This window comes from Taudactylus pleione, unplaced genomic scaffold, assembly GCF_031769625.1.
Source record: "Taudactylus pleione unplaced genomic scaffold, aTauple2 ptg000154l, whole genome shotgun sequence".
Lineage (NCBI taxonomy): Eukaryota > Metazoa > Chordata > Amphibia > Anura > Myobatrachidae > Taudactylus > Taudactylus pleione.
Window position 1 is genome coordinate 39,417,282 of NW_028284556.1, and position 15,829 is coordinate 39,433,110.

At 37.2% G+C, this 15,829-nt stretch overlaps 1 protein-coding gene across 2 annotated transcripts in view; it reads left to right on the plus strand.

The window, feature by feature from the left end:
• The window catches only part of CRIM1 (cysteine rich transmembrane BMP regulator 1), an 836,765-nt gene extending 821,487 nt beyond the window's left edge, over positions 1–15,278 (plus strand). Inside the window, exons 16-17 of one of the 2 annotated variants that reach the window (XM_088474447.1) lie at positions 810–1,017; positions 6,500–6,607. In XM_088474447.1, the coding sequence (XP_088330573.1) occupies positions 810–1,017; positions 6,500–6,512 (221 nt within the window). In that variant the 3' untranslated portion in view covers positions 6,513–6,607. Of the gene's footprint in view, positions 1–809; positions 1,018–6,499 lie in introns of both variants that reach the window. The other variant, XM_088474446.1, reaches the window with a different exon arrangement.
• The last annotated feature ends 551 nt before the right edge of the window (positions 15,279–15,829 follow it).

Consider the following 15,829-nt stretch of genomic DNA (forward strand, 5'->3'; position numbering starts at 1 on the left):
ATGACATGAATTGTAATTTAGGGCAATTTTTACAGCTCACTGTTTAGATTGACATATAGAAGGATTGGTAACAACATTGTACCTAGAAGTGTACCACTCCCCTCCTCAAAGTGGAGCCAACTAAGAACCATAAAAAAATAAGCAAAAATATATTTTTACAAAAGTGGAAGGACTTATTATTGTGTGCACTGCAAATTCACCTAGATGCCCACCGCCAAGGTTTGCAAACTGGGATGTAGTTGGCATCCCGGCGGTTGGGTTACGGTACCCAACCCGTGCTCAGCAAGGACTGTTCTAATCCACTTTGCTTCTCCTATCTGAAAATGATGAATATTGTTCTCGGCAAACACCACCATTTTCCCATACACAATCTATGTGTCTGGCTTACAATTTGCCGCATTTCAGCAGGGGAAACATTCATTTGCAGTGACGGATGCTTATATTTCCCACATTTAGAAATAGTCATTTGAGTGTAGGTGACATGTTACCCTTGCTATTAAATTGGCCTTTACCTTTACCGGGTCATCCTTATAATTGGGGTCATTGGTACTGAAAGCCCAAAAGTGGAAGAAATTTTTTAAAAACTATTTTAAAATAGATAATATTATGATTAATCAGCTGGAATGTGAATGATACCAGGTAACTGAAAATATGGGAGTTGCAAAGCAGTTCAGTAACAGATATTAAAAGCAACAGTTTATCCCGGGATTTACCCAGTAAATAACATTGTCCGCAGTGTTATTATAGCTCTCGGAAGACATATCGTAGCCTCTTCTAAGCAATGTTGCTGTTACTATATTTTCATGCAGAAATGGGTCATCTTAAAGTGAACTACAGAGAAGGCGACAGACCTCGGCCCGGGGAAGACACCCCTCTCCACTCCGTTGCATGGGTGGCAGTCCCGATACTGACAGCTCTGATTATCATCATAGCTCTTCTTCTTATCAATCAAAAAAAGCAGTGGATTCCAGTGCCGTGCTACCGGACACCTACCAAGGTACAAGGATCTTGCATTATGTATGTCATATCCTTTTAAGATATAAACAGTACTTTTAACACATATCTTATTGCGTAAACTATTTAGTTGTTGTACACTAAAATAAATGTACATATAAAAACAATATATAAACAATTGTCAATTCAATACATACTGTACAAAGAAATAAATACCCTAAACATAATTTTATCAATAGCTAACAATATTTGTTTATGGGTATATAAGATCAATTAGCCAAGAAAATAACACTTACCTGTGCTCCAAGGATTCCAGAGTACCCCACCCTAAAGCCGCATACACACTAGATGATTTTTCTGAACGATATGGACAGTAACGATATATCGTTCAGTGTGTATGCAGTGAACGACCAATGATGCACGCTCCCGCGGGTCGTTAACGATGTCTTTTGGAGTCCGTACATTCAGGCCAATCTGATGATATCATCAAGAATGACCTGTTCAGGGATGTGGCAGGATGACTTCACTAAAGATATCTATCAGTGTGTACACCCAATATCGTTTGTCCTGCACTACAGAAAGTTCAAGGGAAATATTTCACCAATATCGTTCATACAGCACATCGTCTAGTGTGTATGAGCCTTAGCAGATATTTCTAAACTGCTGTCAGGGGACTAAGCATGAGGCATCCTGTGTCACACTCCTCAGTGATGTCACTAATCCTAGTAAATTGATAGGGTGAGTATTGTTTCGATATTGGCTGACCCCACTGTAGGTATGGGACATGTACATCTCAATGAAGGTCTGTCAACAAAGCATAATATGGTGCAAAATAAAAAGAGAAATGTTAGAATTTGCATAATGATTTACATTACGTTAAGTTTAAAAACACAATGACTGTCATGTATGATGTGCTAATAAATAATAGCATTTTAATTAACATTAACTGTGCCACTTTTCCACAATTTTTATTTTTTTCTAACATTTTATATCCCCTTGACAGTCTGAATAAACCGCGTTGATCATAAATGCAAATACAAATGCAAGGTTAAAATGATTCACTTCTACAATGCCTTTGCAGGTTTATATATATACTGGATAGCTGCACATCTACTGACTGCCTTGTGGAAGAGGAGCAGGTTAAAGCACTAGAGTAGAAACCTAATATCCTGAATATTTGAATTTCGGCCCAAGGCAATATTGCTTCTCGCTTTGCATGTCTGCTCACACTGTCACATTCAGAACATTCCACAGGGGAACACAAGATTTAGGTGTTTCAAGAGAATGTTAGCATTTTTACTGTGTGCTTAACCCATTCAGCACAGGAACATGCAGGACTGTACTAGGTAGCACTACATCAGTGAAGAAATGTATTTTTAACCTTTATTATCATATTTAGTTGTCGTAATTGTGATTTAGTGATATAAAAAATGTTTCTCTATTAAAAAGTATTATTTGGAAAACTGGCTGTAACTTGGAAAAGTGGCTGTAACCTGAACAACCTGAAAAGACAATTGGGCTGTGTATACTTTTCACTTCACTGATACAATCATTATGGCCTCAGATGCTGTGTCCGTGGTCTGTCCTGACATGAGTACATACAGTACATGTCATAGCAATCTGTTTATCAGTATTTTGCTAGCAAATGCAGCCTAGGGTGATATACCATGGGTAAATGTTAAAACAGCAATCGTACATAGGTTTGTTTTTTCTTTAAATAACAATAACCTTTTAAGCATACATCTTATAGGGACCTATTCATCAACACTAAAATAACGTTTATTTTAGTATTCATGAAGACACTTAACAAAAGAGATATCACTGATATCTCCTGGTTAAGTCCACCTGCGTTCATTTCCACACATATGGCAATTATGCTATTCATCGAATTCTGAAAATGATGTATTTTCGGAATTTGATGGTGTTACTATCCGCCACTGTGAGGGGGCGTACAGCGGGTTACACTCACCCGCTGTCAGCTGGGCAGGTCCTCCTCCGGCTCCCTCCGTTACTCCCTCTTCCCTCCTCCAGCTCCGGCTGCTGTGCTGACACTGTGCTCTCCCGGCAGAACACAGTAAAGTTTAGGAAAAAAATAAAATGTTTTTTTTTACTGTTTTCTGCCGGGAGAGCACAGTGTCAGAGCAGCAGCCGGAGCCGGAGGTGGCTGCAGCGGCCAGGTAGGTTAGGGACAGGGAGGTGAGCGGAGGAGAGGCGGTTGGGGGACACACAAAATTACTGCAGCTGTAGGCAGTGCTGTGCATGTGTAACACCCCCAATTTGGTGGGATGTCACTGAGTGGATCGTACCTGGTTTTCTTCTGGAACCTGCTTGGGCGTGGATCAGTGCAGTTCCTCTTTCAGGCTCCTATCACAGCAGAGAGACAGGAGACCCCCCAGAACCCAGCACAGTAATCACACACTTTGAAAATGAAGTTAGTTTTATTGTGCAGGAGCACTTTGTCAATGTAACCATTACATACTAACTAGAATTGTCTTCAAACACTCATGAATGCATACTATAGTCATCACAGTAATATATTACAATACTTGCTTCTCGTTTACTAACTGATAAGTAAGTACCTTAAACTCAACTAACAAATAAACTTTCTATGCATGGCAATACGTCTCACACACAAGTGTTTCAGTATATAGCATTATTTGCAAATTATCACTATAGAGCACAATTTTTACTATTCGTCCTGCGCAGGCTGTCGTTGGTGCACATGTGGTAAAAGGAGACTGAAGGAATTGTCATACACTGGGATGTAAGCACACTGTAAACCTCCTTACTTGAGAGAATGTTCAAGTGATACCATGTTGGCAATTTAACTTGTGAAATGTCAACTACACAGAGTGGTAATGGGGCAGTATGTCCATGTACTATAGGGGACCAATGCTATATCATCACTGAGTGCTGTCTTGTAACAAAGCAGAGTGCTGGGGTTCAGATCTCACCACAGAAATGTTGCACTTCTTATCACAGATGTCTGGGCTGGAGCTGTCTGGGCTGTCTATCACAGGCTGGCGCTCACTGTGCCTCTCTCCTGGCTTACCCCAGGTACTGGCAGTGCAGCTCCCTGGTCTGTCCCTTTGCAAGGTGTCCCAGTTCAAAGCCTCCTCACTCAGCTGCTGGTAGCTACAGACCACGTTCCTGCAGCTCTCTCACACTGCCATTTTCCTGCTGCTGCCAGCCTCTATCCCCTAGTTTCACTTTCAGCTCTGCACTGAGCACACACTGCCCGGTCTCCTGGGTCCTAGAGTCCCTGCTTATTGCACTTCCAGAACATTCCCCAGCACTGGGCAGCATATAAAAGTCCAAGAATTTGGGGGTCCTTATGGGGTATCACACATGCGCTGCTTTTACGGATGTAACAGCGCATGCAAGCACTGATTACAGCTGCGGTAAGTTAGAGCAGATAGAGAAAGGTATCTATTTCCCGGAAAGCTGTCATCGCAAAAATGACAGCTTTTCGGAATAGATACCCATGGAGAGAAGGAATGATGAATTCCCCCGGTAATTAGGTAGAATGCCATGCGAGTTCTAAACCTAACTACCTACATCAAATTTTTAGTAATGATGAAAAGGCCCCATAGTCATTGTTCTTAGTTATACTCCTACAGATCATTACCACCTTTTCAATGTCTCTCTGGACTGCAGACGATAATGGCTGTCAATGATAATGGCTGTCAAAGAGTGAAAGCACTCAGCATGCCATGTGATGGCAGAGGGGAGAGAAGGAGATTGCTATCACAGTGCAGACCCAAAATACATTGTCTGGCTGCCAGGCACAGACAAAATCAGTCTGTTACACAAATACAGGCTCACAGCTCTCAGCAAGTCTTGTGATGGCATATGGGGAAGGCAGATATCAGACAGTGCAGAGTTCAGAGGGGCATACATCATGTGCAGTGTGGCTGTAGTTGCCATGGTAGTCTATGACACTGTGAAGACGCATTTTTTGTTTTTTTATTTTTCATATAGTTGTTGCCTTGAACCAGTCAAGTTAATTAACACACATGTGGGAAGAAAAGAAATGGCTCTGCTCGGTATAAGTAATGCTCATTGTATAATTGAACATTCATTATAAAATAAATGAAGAAAATAAATTCTTCCTCTCAATTGAATATGGTTTCTATTTAATTATATTTTTAATTAACTGTTATTTATATAGTGCACACATATTATGCAGCGCTTCACAGAGAATATTTAGCCATTAACATTAGTATCTGCCCCAGTGGAGGTTACAATCTTTCCTCCGACACATAGGACCTGAGTCAGAGATGTACGCATTGTCAATGTGGGACGCAGTGGAGCAATTATTTGCTACTGTACATGTGCCAGAGCCGCGCTGTGCACACGCTTTGATTGGCCAGCGATGATGGTCGCAGAGAGGATTTATTCGCAAAGTCATTGACCGGTAGTCAGCATTTGGGGTAGGTTACGGGGGTTGGCTAGATAGATGTAGGCGTATCGGGACCGTTTTCTGGCCGTGCCCTAGTGAGCTTCTGCAAATTTGTTCGCAGCTGGAGAGACCCCGGCGTCTTGGATGAGATGCTCATTCTAAGACATCAAAGGCTTCCTCAGGGATCAATGTGCGACTGTTTCCGATGTTTTTGTACGTAAGTGACGGATGTGAGACGCTGGAGGTGGGCGTCTCTGTGCACAAGATGGCGGAGTCATTAGCATATTTTGCTAGTCCGCTGCATACAGGATCGCAGCAGCAATGGGCATTGTGTGCATCTCTGAATCAGGCCCATATACACTGGGATCCATAGGTGGAAGGGGTGCAGTTGCTATGGGGCCTAGAGTTGGGGAGGCCCATCTTCATTGTCAAAGGTACATGTGTTATATACATTTTCCACCATTGGGGCCCTTACAAACTTTTACTATGGGGCCTTCATATACCTAGTAACGCCCCTGCTAGGGTCAGTTTCTTTGTCAGAAGCCAGTTAACCTGATATATTTTTGGATTCTGGGAGGAAAATGGGGTATCCAAAGGAAACCCACACAAACACGTGGAGAACATACAAACTCCATCTAAATAGGATCTTGGTAGAAATAAAACCATACATGCATGTAGAATAACTCATAATGAATACCATAAAAATACCATTGAATCGCTGTGTCACATCTGTGTTCATGGACACTGTTTTTGTAGCAAAAAACAGCAATTTAGTGACATTGAACTTATTATTGGAAACTACTTTTCCTGTCACACTACAGAACTACTGAGCTGTTCAATGTACTTGTGTGACAGGAAAACCACATTTGCCTTAAAAAGCTTTTTGTCACATTATCCAGGTTGGAAAAATGCAGTTTTCTGAAATGCTAGTATGAAACTACCCTTAAAATGTCAGCTCTCAGGGCTCAAATTAATTAAGGCTATCGCTGGATATGGGAAATGTTCTCTGGATGTGTTACATGAAGAATTTCATAGTTGTTAAATATGAACGTGACGACATAATCGTAAAAAAAAAAAAGTTATTTTATTAATTATTTGAGAATGTTGACCGTTAATGACGTTTATTTTGTGTGTGTCAAACAGCCAACCTGCCTGAACAACCAGCTGGTGTATGTGGACTGCAAGAAAGGAACTATGGTACAAGTGGACAGTTCACAGAGGATGTTACGAATGGCTGATCCAGACTCTAGATACAGTGGCTTCTACAGTATGCAAAAACAGAACAACCTGCAGGCAGATAATTTCTATCAAACGGTGTGAAGGAACACCCAGACATGGATTTTCCTTTTGAAAGGAAAACAATACAGATGAGAGGACGGGAAAAAGACTGAAGCCTGCTATATATAAAAAAAAAAAAACTAGAAACGTGCACTTGCTTATTGGATTGTGTGACATGTACTGCCGAGACCTTTCTGAGATGGACTCCTCTCTCATGCAATGTGCCAAAAGAAACATTCCCACTTTCCCTTTGTAACAACTGACCAAGTGTTTTCTTAGAACCAAAGTTTGGAGAACTGGCTTATGCGTAACTGCTTGTAACATAGATCTAGAAACATTTTCTTTTTTTTCTGATGGATAGGAAAGATAGTTTGGGGTACCGACAAAGGAGAGGTCACAAGAGCTTAAATGAATACAGGAGGAAAGCAAATATATTTAAGTGGGGGGCACTAAATTTATTTTCACAGAGATGGTAAATGGGCTTACCCTGGTAATGCAAACATGTGAAAAATGCCAGTGCACCCCAATCAAAGACATTGGCTTCTCCTGCATCTCAGATCCTATATACATTTTAAACAAGAAAAACAATGCTGAAAGTGGAGTGGTCTTTACAGTTCTTGCTAAAAATTGTTGCACACTAAAGATGCTACAGTACAAATCACAGCCATGTTTAAGCTGCAAATCGTTCTTTCCTTTCTAAGCTGATCTGTACACGTGTACAATACAAATGAAAAAAGTAACAACAGAGAACAGATGATAACTGCAGAAAAGTAGAACTGTTGTTTTTAGTTCTGAAACAATATACAATGTGCTGCTTTTCAATAATTTTATTTCCTTTTTAGCTGATTGGCCAGTTGGATTAAGACAAAATTACAGAGGGCTTAGTAGGTGTTTTTTCATATATAAATATATATATATATCTATATCTGAGCACTGGATTTTTATTTTTTCCTGAGAGCAGTATTTAAAGTAGAACATTTTAAGACCTTCACCATGCTGTTCAAAATATTTCTTTTATAATGGGGTGTTGTTAAATCTATTTTTTTTTTATTTTGTGTGTGTGTGTGTGTGTGTGTGAATGTGTGTGTGTGACTTGTGTTGCTTTTTAAGCGCTACCAAGAGAAGGATTGATAATATTATTAAAATGTTTGTTGCCAGAGAGGCAATGGATGTAGGCAACATAGCCGGAAGCCATTGACGTTAGCTTGCTGGGTAAAAAAAATAAAAATAGTTGTGCTTCAAAGAAAAGGAGTCAGTGGGGATGGGGAAAGCAATATTTTATTCCGTTTTTATTTTTATTTTTTTTAAATTCTTTTGGTTGATGTTTTTAGTTACAGGTTGCGCAAATAAGAAAACTGCTACCCTACTTGGTAGTTGCTTAATTTTATAGTATTCAAGCACCTTTTTTTTTAAAGCTAAGTTTAAAAAAAATCAAAACAAAAGTTACAAAAAAAGTAAGAAGAGATTATGCTTCTTTAAATTTTAGCGTTATAGAAATATTTATGTAAATGTATATTATGCTAAAACAACAACAAAGTATTTGTGCGTATATATATATATGTGTATGTGTATGTATATATATATATATATATATATATATATAATTTTCTATGTTTTTTTTTTCTGTTGAATGTATTTTTAACCAAGAAAGAGAAATTTACCCATGAAAGACACATTAAAACCAGCATTCCATGCCAATGCTTAACAGCTTGTCAGTTCCAGAGAGAACGCAGACATTTTTATTCTACCTACTGTTTTATTTTCCTTTTATTGTTTTTTTGTGTGTTTTTTGTCTCTTTACTGGTTCACGTGTGTTTATGTGCATATGCATTATGTAATATGTGTGTACATGTGCATGTGAACCTAAAAACCCTAGTGACTTCAGCAATACGCAAAAGTCCTGCTATTTGCTATACTGAGTTGGGGAGGGAGGGGCTTTTTAATTTATTATACAGTATATACTTCTGTTGTCTCTGTTTTGCCAAACAAGCCCAGGAACTGAACCTGGTGTTTCGGTGTTGTAAAGGTGACATTGAGTTGATTAAAACATGGAAGAAATGCATTTCAACCACATTACTGGTAAATATAACTTGCAGAGCTTACAATGTTGTTCATTCCTGTAAGAAAGGGATGTACAATTTGTTGTAGACATACACATGGCTGGAATCCATCAAACGTCTTGAGATCTTTCCTCATGTATGGAGATATATTTAGAGTAAGTTATAGATGATAAAGAAACTAAATGCACCACCTGTTTATTATGTCATGTGATCTAAGCATAACTGTCATGAAATACAAACAAGTCTAAATGCATTATTCAGCCCACACTCTGTGTAGGTGCAATGTGCACTGGGAAGAGGAAATGGGAAATATAGGAAATATATTCTGAAAATACAGATAACATATATAACAAAGAACCATTGATACTCTCATAGATATATCTGTAGAAAGAATGATTACAGAGTTTTTATATATATATATATATATATATATATATATATATATATAAACGTGTTACACATATAGAAAAATATATTTCTTCAAACTACACGTTCACTGTATTTTCTGGTGAGCTAAATAAACCATATTTCCTTTTGTACACTAATTCCTTTGAACTTTGGATAAGTTCAGTAGCTTTGCTTAGAAAACAGGTTGATGAAATATGCAGTCTAGGACCCTTTCCTATGAAATATTGATCATACAATTTCAAGCCATGGACATGTTTTAAATATTTGTTACAAATGCTGTTGCAGATAGGAACAAATAGTATTTTTATATGGTTTTCCTTCAAGTGTCATCAAAATAAACATGTATGTTAAATTAAAATCTTTATGGGACATATTTTCATCTATTAAACTCCTTTAAACCTTGCTGAAAGCATTAATTCCATGAGCATGTTTTTATTAAGTGCTGGTAACTACCAACGATTTGAAGGGCTGTTGTAGTTCTCTGAGGTAACACCATGGATTTTGCTTTGCTTGACCGAAATTCCTCATCTTATATGTGTTTTCCCTGGATCCTCCTGATGCCTGTAATGTCAATCTTTTCTGTACTGTAACCGCCCACCTGTTTCAATCAGACCAAAGGCTCGTCGATACCCCTACCTCATGTAAACATCGCATTAGCACGAATTGGAATTACACAGGGGAGGTGTATAAACACCTGCTTGACCTGGGCAGATGTTAAAATATAGAGAGGGTCTGCTTAGTAATGGTCGTCAAATGAATTTAGAGTCTAGAAGCTATTTTAACCCATTGAATGCAATCCAAAACATCATTTTTAGGCATCCCGTTTATGTCTGAATAAGCTTCAGTTTATAATTTAATGACTTTACACTCATCCATAAGGAAAATATTGTTTTAAATGGACAGGACTATGAAGATCCATACTAAATGGTCCTGGCCCACAGTTTTAAAAAAAATATATATATATATACACACACACACATTTATATATATATATAACAAACAGAGCAAGCCGGCACTCAGTTGGAATAGAATACCAGCCTGCCTCGGTCCCTCCAGCCACGAGATACAATCAATCCAAAATACAGTAGTGGCACTCGCAGGGCTATTCATCCAGGATACAGACGGTGTACTAACACCAAATCATTAACCTGTTCACCTGTTACCTGCATACAGAGTAGTCTAGCATTTTGTGGATTAAGCCAATATTAGTGAGACTGCAGCCCGACTGTATACTAACAAACAATTTCTCAGTGATGTCACTAGGGTCTGGTATTGTTAGTTGTACTCTCATGAATCAGTCTTAAAATGGCTGCTTCCGATTTGTGTAAGCAGTGGCTGCACTGCCCTATGTTTATACTCTACTGTATTTACTTACCTTGTGTGTCAGTCTTCTTATATCCTCACAAAGGTCTTAATGGTTTTCAGGTTATGTAATGAGACATTGCTTGTGGATGGAATTATAAAAAAATACAGCTTTTTGGTTTAAATTGACTAAATCTCTGATTTTTCTTGTGTTTGTTAATTGCAACAATATGCATATGCAAACACCCTAAAATATTCAGAAGGTGCATCTTTATATCAGTGACATAACCTAAGTCAAGGCAACTGTTTTTTCACACATTTATGCAAATTGCTGTACTTTTACTGAGTAAAACCTCCTGCCTATTGTAACTATTTTGTGCCTTATTGTTTATTTTTGGCAAAGGTATAGTGACTTCATACTGTATGTCTTCATACCTGGAATAAAAATACACTCAGGGTCATTTATAATTGGACAGTGGTTTGTAAGGAGCAATTTTCCATTACTTGACTGCTTTGAAGCCCTTTGAAGTTGCAGAATAATAATGTCTTATTGCAAACCTATTGAAAAGAGCTTCAAGTGGCGGAGATGGAGCAGGACTGAAAGTGTGGCCTACTTTACATTGCTCAGTCGGAACTTTCCCAATGCACAAATGGCCATGATTTTAATACCAATTTGGAGGTGGAATTAATCCCTACTTTCAGTGGGGCAATTTAATCATTTGAGTCGTTTAAGATAAAAAATATATGCATTTGAGATTTGAAACAAGGACAGACCCGGTAACCTATAAAAGCTAAATTTGAGTCAAATGAGCAGAACATCTGAAGAAAGTAAAACGTCCTTTGGCTACAGTAGGATGGGATATTTTTACCTTTGCATTTTTAGGCACTGGAGAAGCTCAGCAATTTAGGTGTAATGAGCTTAAGTGTGCATATACTATACCACAGATAACATGCACAACAAGTTACAGTAATTAGCTCTGCCCAGTTGTAAATGAGACATCCTGGCTACTTGTAATACACAATCTGGTTATATTAGGCGTTCTTGGGCATGCTTGAACAGTTAGTTCACACTCAAATTACTTTTAACTATTTTGTGTGTGTTACTACACAATTCTTTGTCTTATATACAGCTGTATCCAGTAAACAGCTTTGTGTTGTATGCTAGGGCCACGTGAATAAATTTGACTGCTGATAAAATAGTACAATTATCAAAAGTTGCCAGAAAGCATGTACAAATAAATGTAAAGTCAGATGAAGGTGGGAAACCACTTAAGTCCTGTATGGGCTTGCCCAGTGCACTTCCCTCAAAGCTCTTCAAACTTTCCCCCATTTATGTGGTCTCTGAGCCAAATCTATTCTACAGTAGGTGGGCAGTTACTCTCTGCATCTGTACCTATAGGGCCCCATACTGTACATCTACTGGCCGTTAACTGGAATCGCCAATCCGCCGGTCAAAAATGTAGATCATCTGCCATAGATGATGGCCGATCCGTGAGGGAAAGTTAAATTCTTCATAAAAGATCTTAAAAATCCCAGATTTGCTGATCCCGATTTATATTTTTGTCGAGGATCAGCAAATCGGGGTTATCCAATACGTTGGATTTCATTAATGCTCCGACCCTGCCATTTGGGGATGAGGGAATTGCCCCAATGCATCGTAGATGTATGGGGGCCTGACGATGCAATATTTTTTTACTTTTTCCACTGAGGAAATTACTATTGCTTTGAGAAAGTGATGTTTTAAACTTAGATTTCTTGAGAACATATCCTAAACCTATAAATGTGTCATGTCTGTGCATTGGTTTTGTAGACATTTTAATTTGAAAATAAAATATGCAGCATGCTCCACACTAAGCTCTTTCATCATAAAAAGGCTAAGCTTGACACAAAAGTATATACTGTAGATATAATTAAAAAAAAAAAAGCTGCGAAAAAGAATCACTGGACATAAATGGGACTTATTTAATGACATGCAATGTAACCATATCAATCAATATGGTTACAACTTCCAGGCAAGCTATTGGCTTGTTTGGAAGGAGTTTATCGCTAATGGACTGTATTGCCGTATGCCTCATTTAGTAAATGTATTCAAATTTTGAAACACCTGCAAGTGTATATGAAACAAATTATTAGGCCACTCATCCAGTCTTGGTATTAATCAGACAAATGGAGTTTGTGGGATTGTCAGTCTGGGTATACTTCTGTTCTAACTGCAGTTGATGTATGATTTTGTTTTCATCCCCAGTATGGAAGCTTATTAAACATAACTTAAATACTCTTCTTTTAATGTTGTTGCAGTGACTTCAAAATCCATAATGAGATTATTTTACCATTTATGTTATTTATTTTTATATGGGATGCTCACAATCAATATACATGAACGCTTTTATTAATTTGGAGCAGTTGTACAATCTAAAAATAACTCCTGTATTTTTAAATGATCCAGTACACAATTGTATCGTTAACTGTTTTTTTTTTTTTTAAATATGAACTGGTGTCATTACATCTTAATGTAACAACAGGTATAAATTATCGGTTTAACCTACACTACAGGAATCTGTCTCCTCCAACCTCTACATATGGAAAAGTATTAGCATTAACCGATTGCATGTATTTATATATACAGCACTACCGAGCCAGAATGCAGTATGCTGGCAGGTCCATTCTTACAGGGGATTTAAGGGAAACACCAACTTCAGAGAAAAGCAGGCAATTAGTATTATTATTTTTCCTAACGCTTGGATATAGCAAAAGATAAGCTTAGATATGTTCATAGATACAACTGTATATACTGTACCCAGCAGATATGTTGTATCTAAAGAAGATGGAAATAAACTGCTGCTTGGACAACGACATTCTCTGCAGGTGGCCTTCCCATTTAAATGTGGCAAAAGTTTTAGCACAGAAATATTGTTTCTTCTAGTCTATTGTGTTCATCTGCAGCAACACTATTAGACACAGAGCTATGCAAGCTTGCAATCCGTTCTGGCCAAGGGGGTAAAGTGGGGCAGACAAATATGTCATTTAGAAAATTAAGGTTTCTAATATCTCATCACCAACAACTGCTGCAAGGCTGCATAAATAGGTTAGAGTTATTTCTATATGCTTAACTGAGTTAAAACAAAAATCAAGTTTAATTATCGTTAATTTCTAATTATGCTGTGTTGTTTAACAGTGTGCCCTTATAATAGATATACATATACTGGCTTTTTCTGCATCTAATTGACTGACAAGTAGGGACTTAACTAGTAAATATGTTATATAAGCAGCATGTGAATTGGGTGTAGTAATGCTCTGTATCTTCTGTTGGGTTCCTTGGCATAAAGAAAATGTAGCGAGGGGGTCGTGATTCATCTGTGATTCACAGATACAAAAGTAAATAAATGCAAAACATTTTCTATGCTGTTGCAATTACCGGGTGATGTATAATAAGTGAAGGGACAATCCGATTTCATCTTAAGTACTTTTAAAAATGATTTACATAGACCTTTCTGTGAACAGAAGTAGGACCTGAATTGCAATGCTTGTCACAGCAGAACAATATGTGGGTACCCTCTGTGCCATGTCACTGCATTAGTCCATGAACTTGGTGACTGAAGACCCAATAGCTGGAAGAGCTAATTTTTAATCAGGAGTGCCAGTTTAACGTGGACTCCACAAGCATAGACGAAGGAGCCCCAGTTAAATATCCACCATTATTAAGGTGAGGTGTGGGTAGATCATTTTTAAATAGGCTTATTGTACAGTTGTGGGTGTCCTTCTACAGTGCCAGTAATTATTACCCCTTGTGCTGCTATAAAGAATGAAATCCACTGTAGTCACAAAATATCTTCTAAACACGCATTACAGTGTCCATATCAACTGCAAATACAGAATGGAGTAGAATATTAATAATATGATGGATGTTTACTGGGGTTTATAGCGAAAAAGTTTTGCCAGTTTAATATTAATGTCCATTTATGCATCATTTTCATATTTTCCGAACATTTGCTAACATACATAGATTGCTGTCATAAATAGCAATGATTGCTGACATACATAGTAATGATTACTTGCATACATAGCAATGATTGCTTACATACTTTGCAGTGATCGCTAATATACTCAGAAATAATTGTTAACATACAGTACATAGCAATAATTGCTCACATACATAGCAAAAATGCCCAACATGCTTAATGTAAAAAAAAATTAATAAAAAAAATTACTTTGTATTGTAAAAGAGTTTCCAAGTATTGTTGTAAATACTTGGATATGTGTTGAAGAAAAAAAAATAAAACTATAAAAAATATAAGAAAAAAAAATAAAAATAAAATAAGTAATTTATTGTACTAATTACCTAATTTATAAATCTGAACATTAAGAGAAAGTTAACAAGATGTGTTCCTAAAAGGAAAGGAGGGAGGAAAATATTTTTGCTTTAAGAGAGAAAAGATAACCAAATTAATGCAAATTCAATGTTACTTGGTTATGCAATTCAAGGGGAAGGGAAATAAACTGGCGTCATTATAATTTTTCATTATTTCCAACCTGTCAAAAAATGTTGATTCTCCCAAAAAATGCAAGTGCTATATATTGTTTATTTCATTTTACTTGTTGCAGTCTATGCCATACATTTAAATCATAGGAAAATGGTGCCATTTTTTTATTGCTATGTGCTGTATCCACTCTTTTACTCCAGTTCCTGTTGTGTTCTTGTAAAAGGAAAGTAGATTTAATTTCCTGAAGAAACATAAAATAGATGCTTACATGGCACTAGAACTTTATCCGCAGAATTCGCAATTTGCTTGTTTACTTAAAAGAAAAATGTAAATCAGTTTCTTGTAATTTGGCTCTTTGCAGCACAAAAATAAAACAAAACAATTTTCTGTTCATTGGTGGACTTTTATTTATTTCTTTGATTATTTCATTGTTTTTTTTTCAATTGCCACTAGATTTAAAATTTAAGTTGATTCAATACGGCAGTGATGTTTAAATATTCACAAGTATCGATATTTGTTTTCCACGCCTGGTCAGTGACTAGTCAAGTTTTTTCTCATGCAAGAAAATAGTATATTTTATTTTATTTTTTTACAAATGGAATCAAAAGCTCAGTATCTCTGGAATTATTTGATGGTCATCAATCAACCCAATGGGATGCAAGAAATATTGCAAAGAAACATTGGCAAATTTTAAGAGTGTCAAGAGGCGCAAAGCTGGTATTAAATGCGAATCCAGGTGTGTTTTGCATTTATAGTTATTGCCTTTTTAAATACCATGACCAGTCCAACTGCAAAAAGCCACCGCTTAATGAATATACAACTCAGTTATAAATGCAGATAAAGATGTTTTTCACAAGTGTTAAAATAAGGATGCAAGTGTAAACACTTATGTTTTTCATTTTATTTGTAATTAAGAAAAATCTTTTTTTTATTTGACCATATAA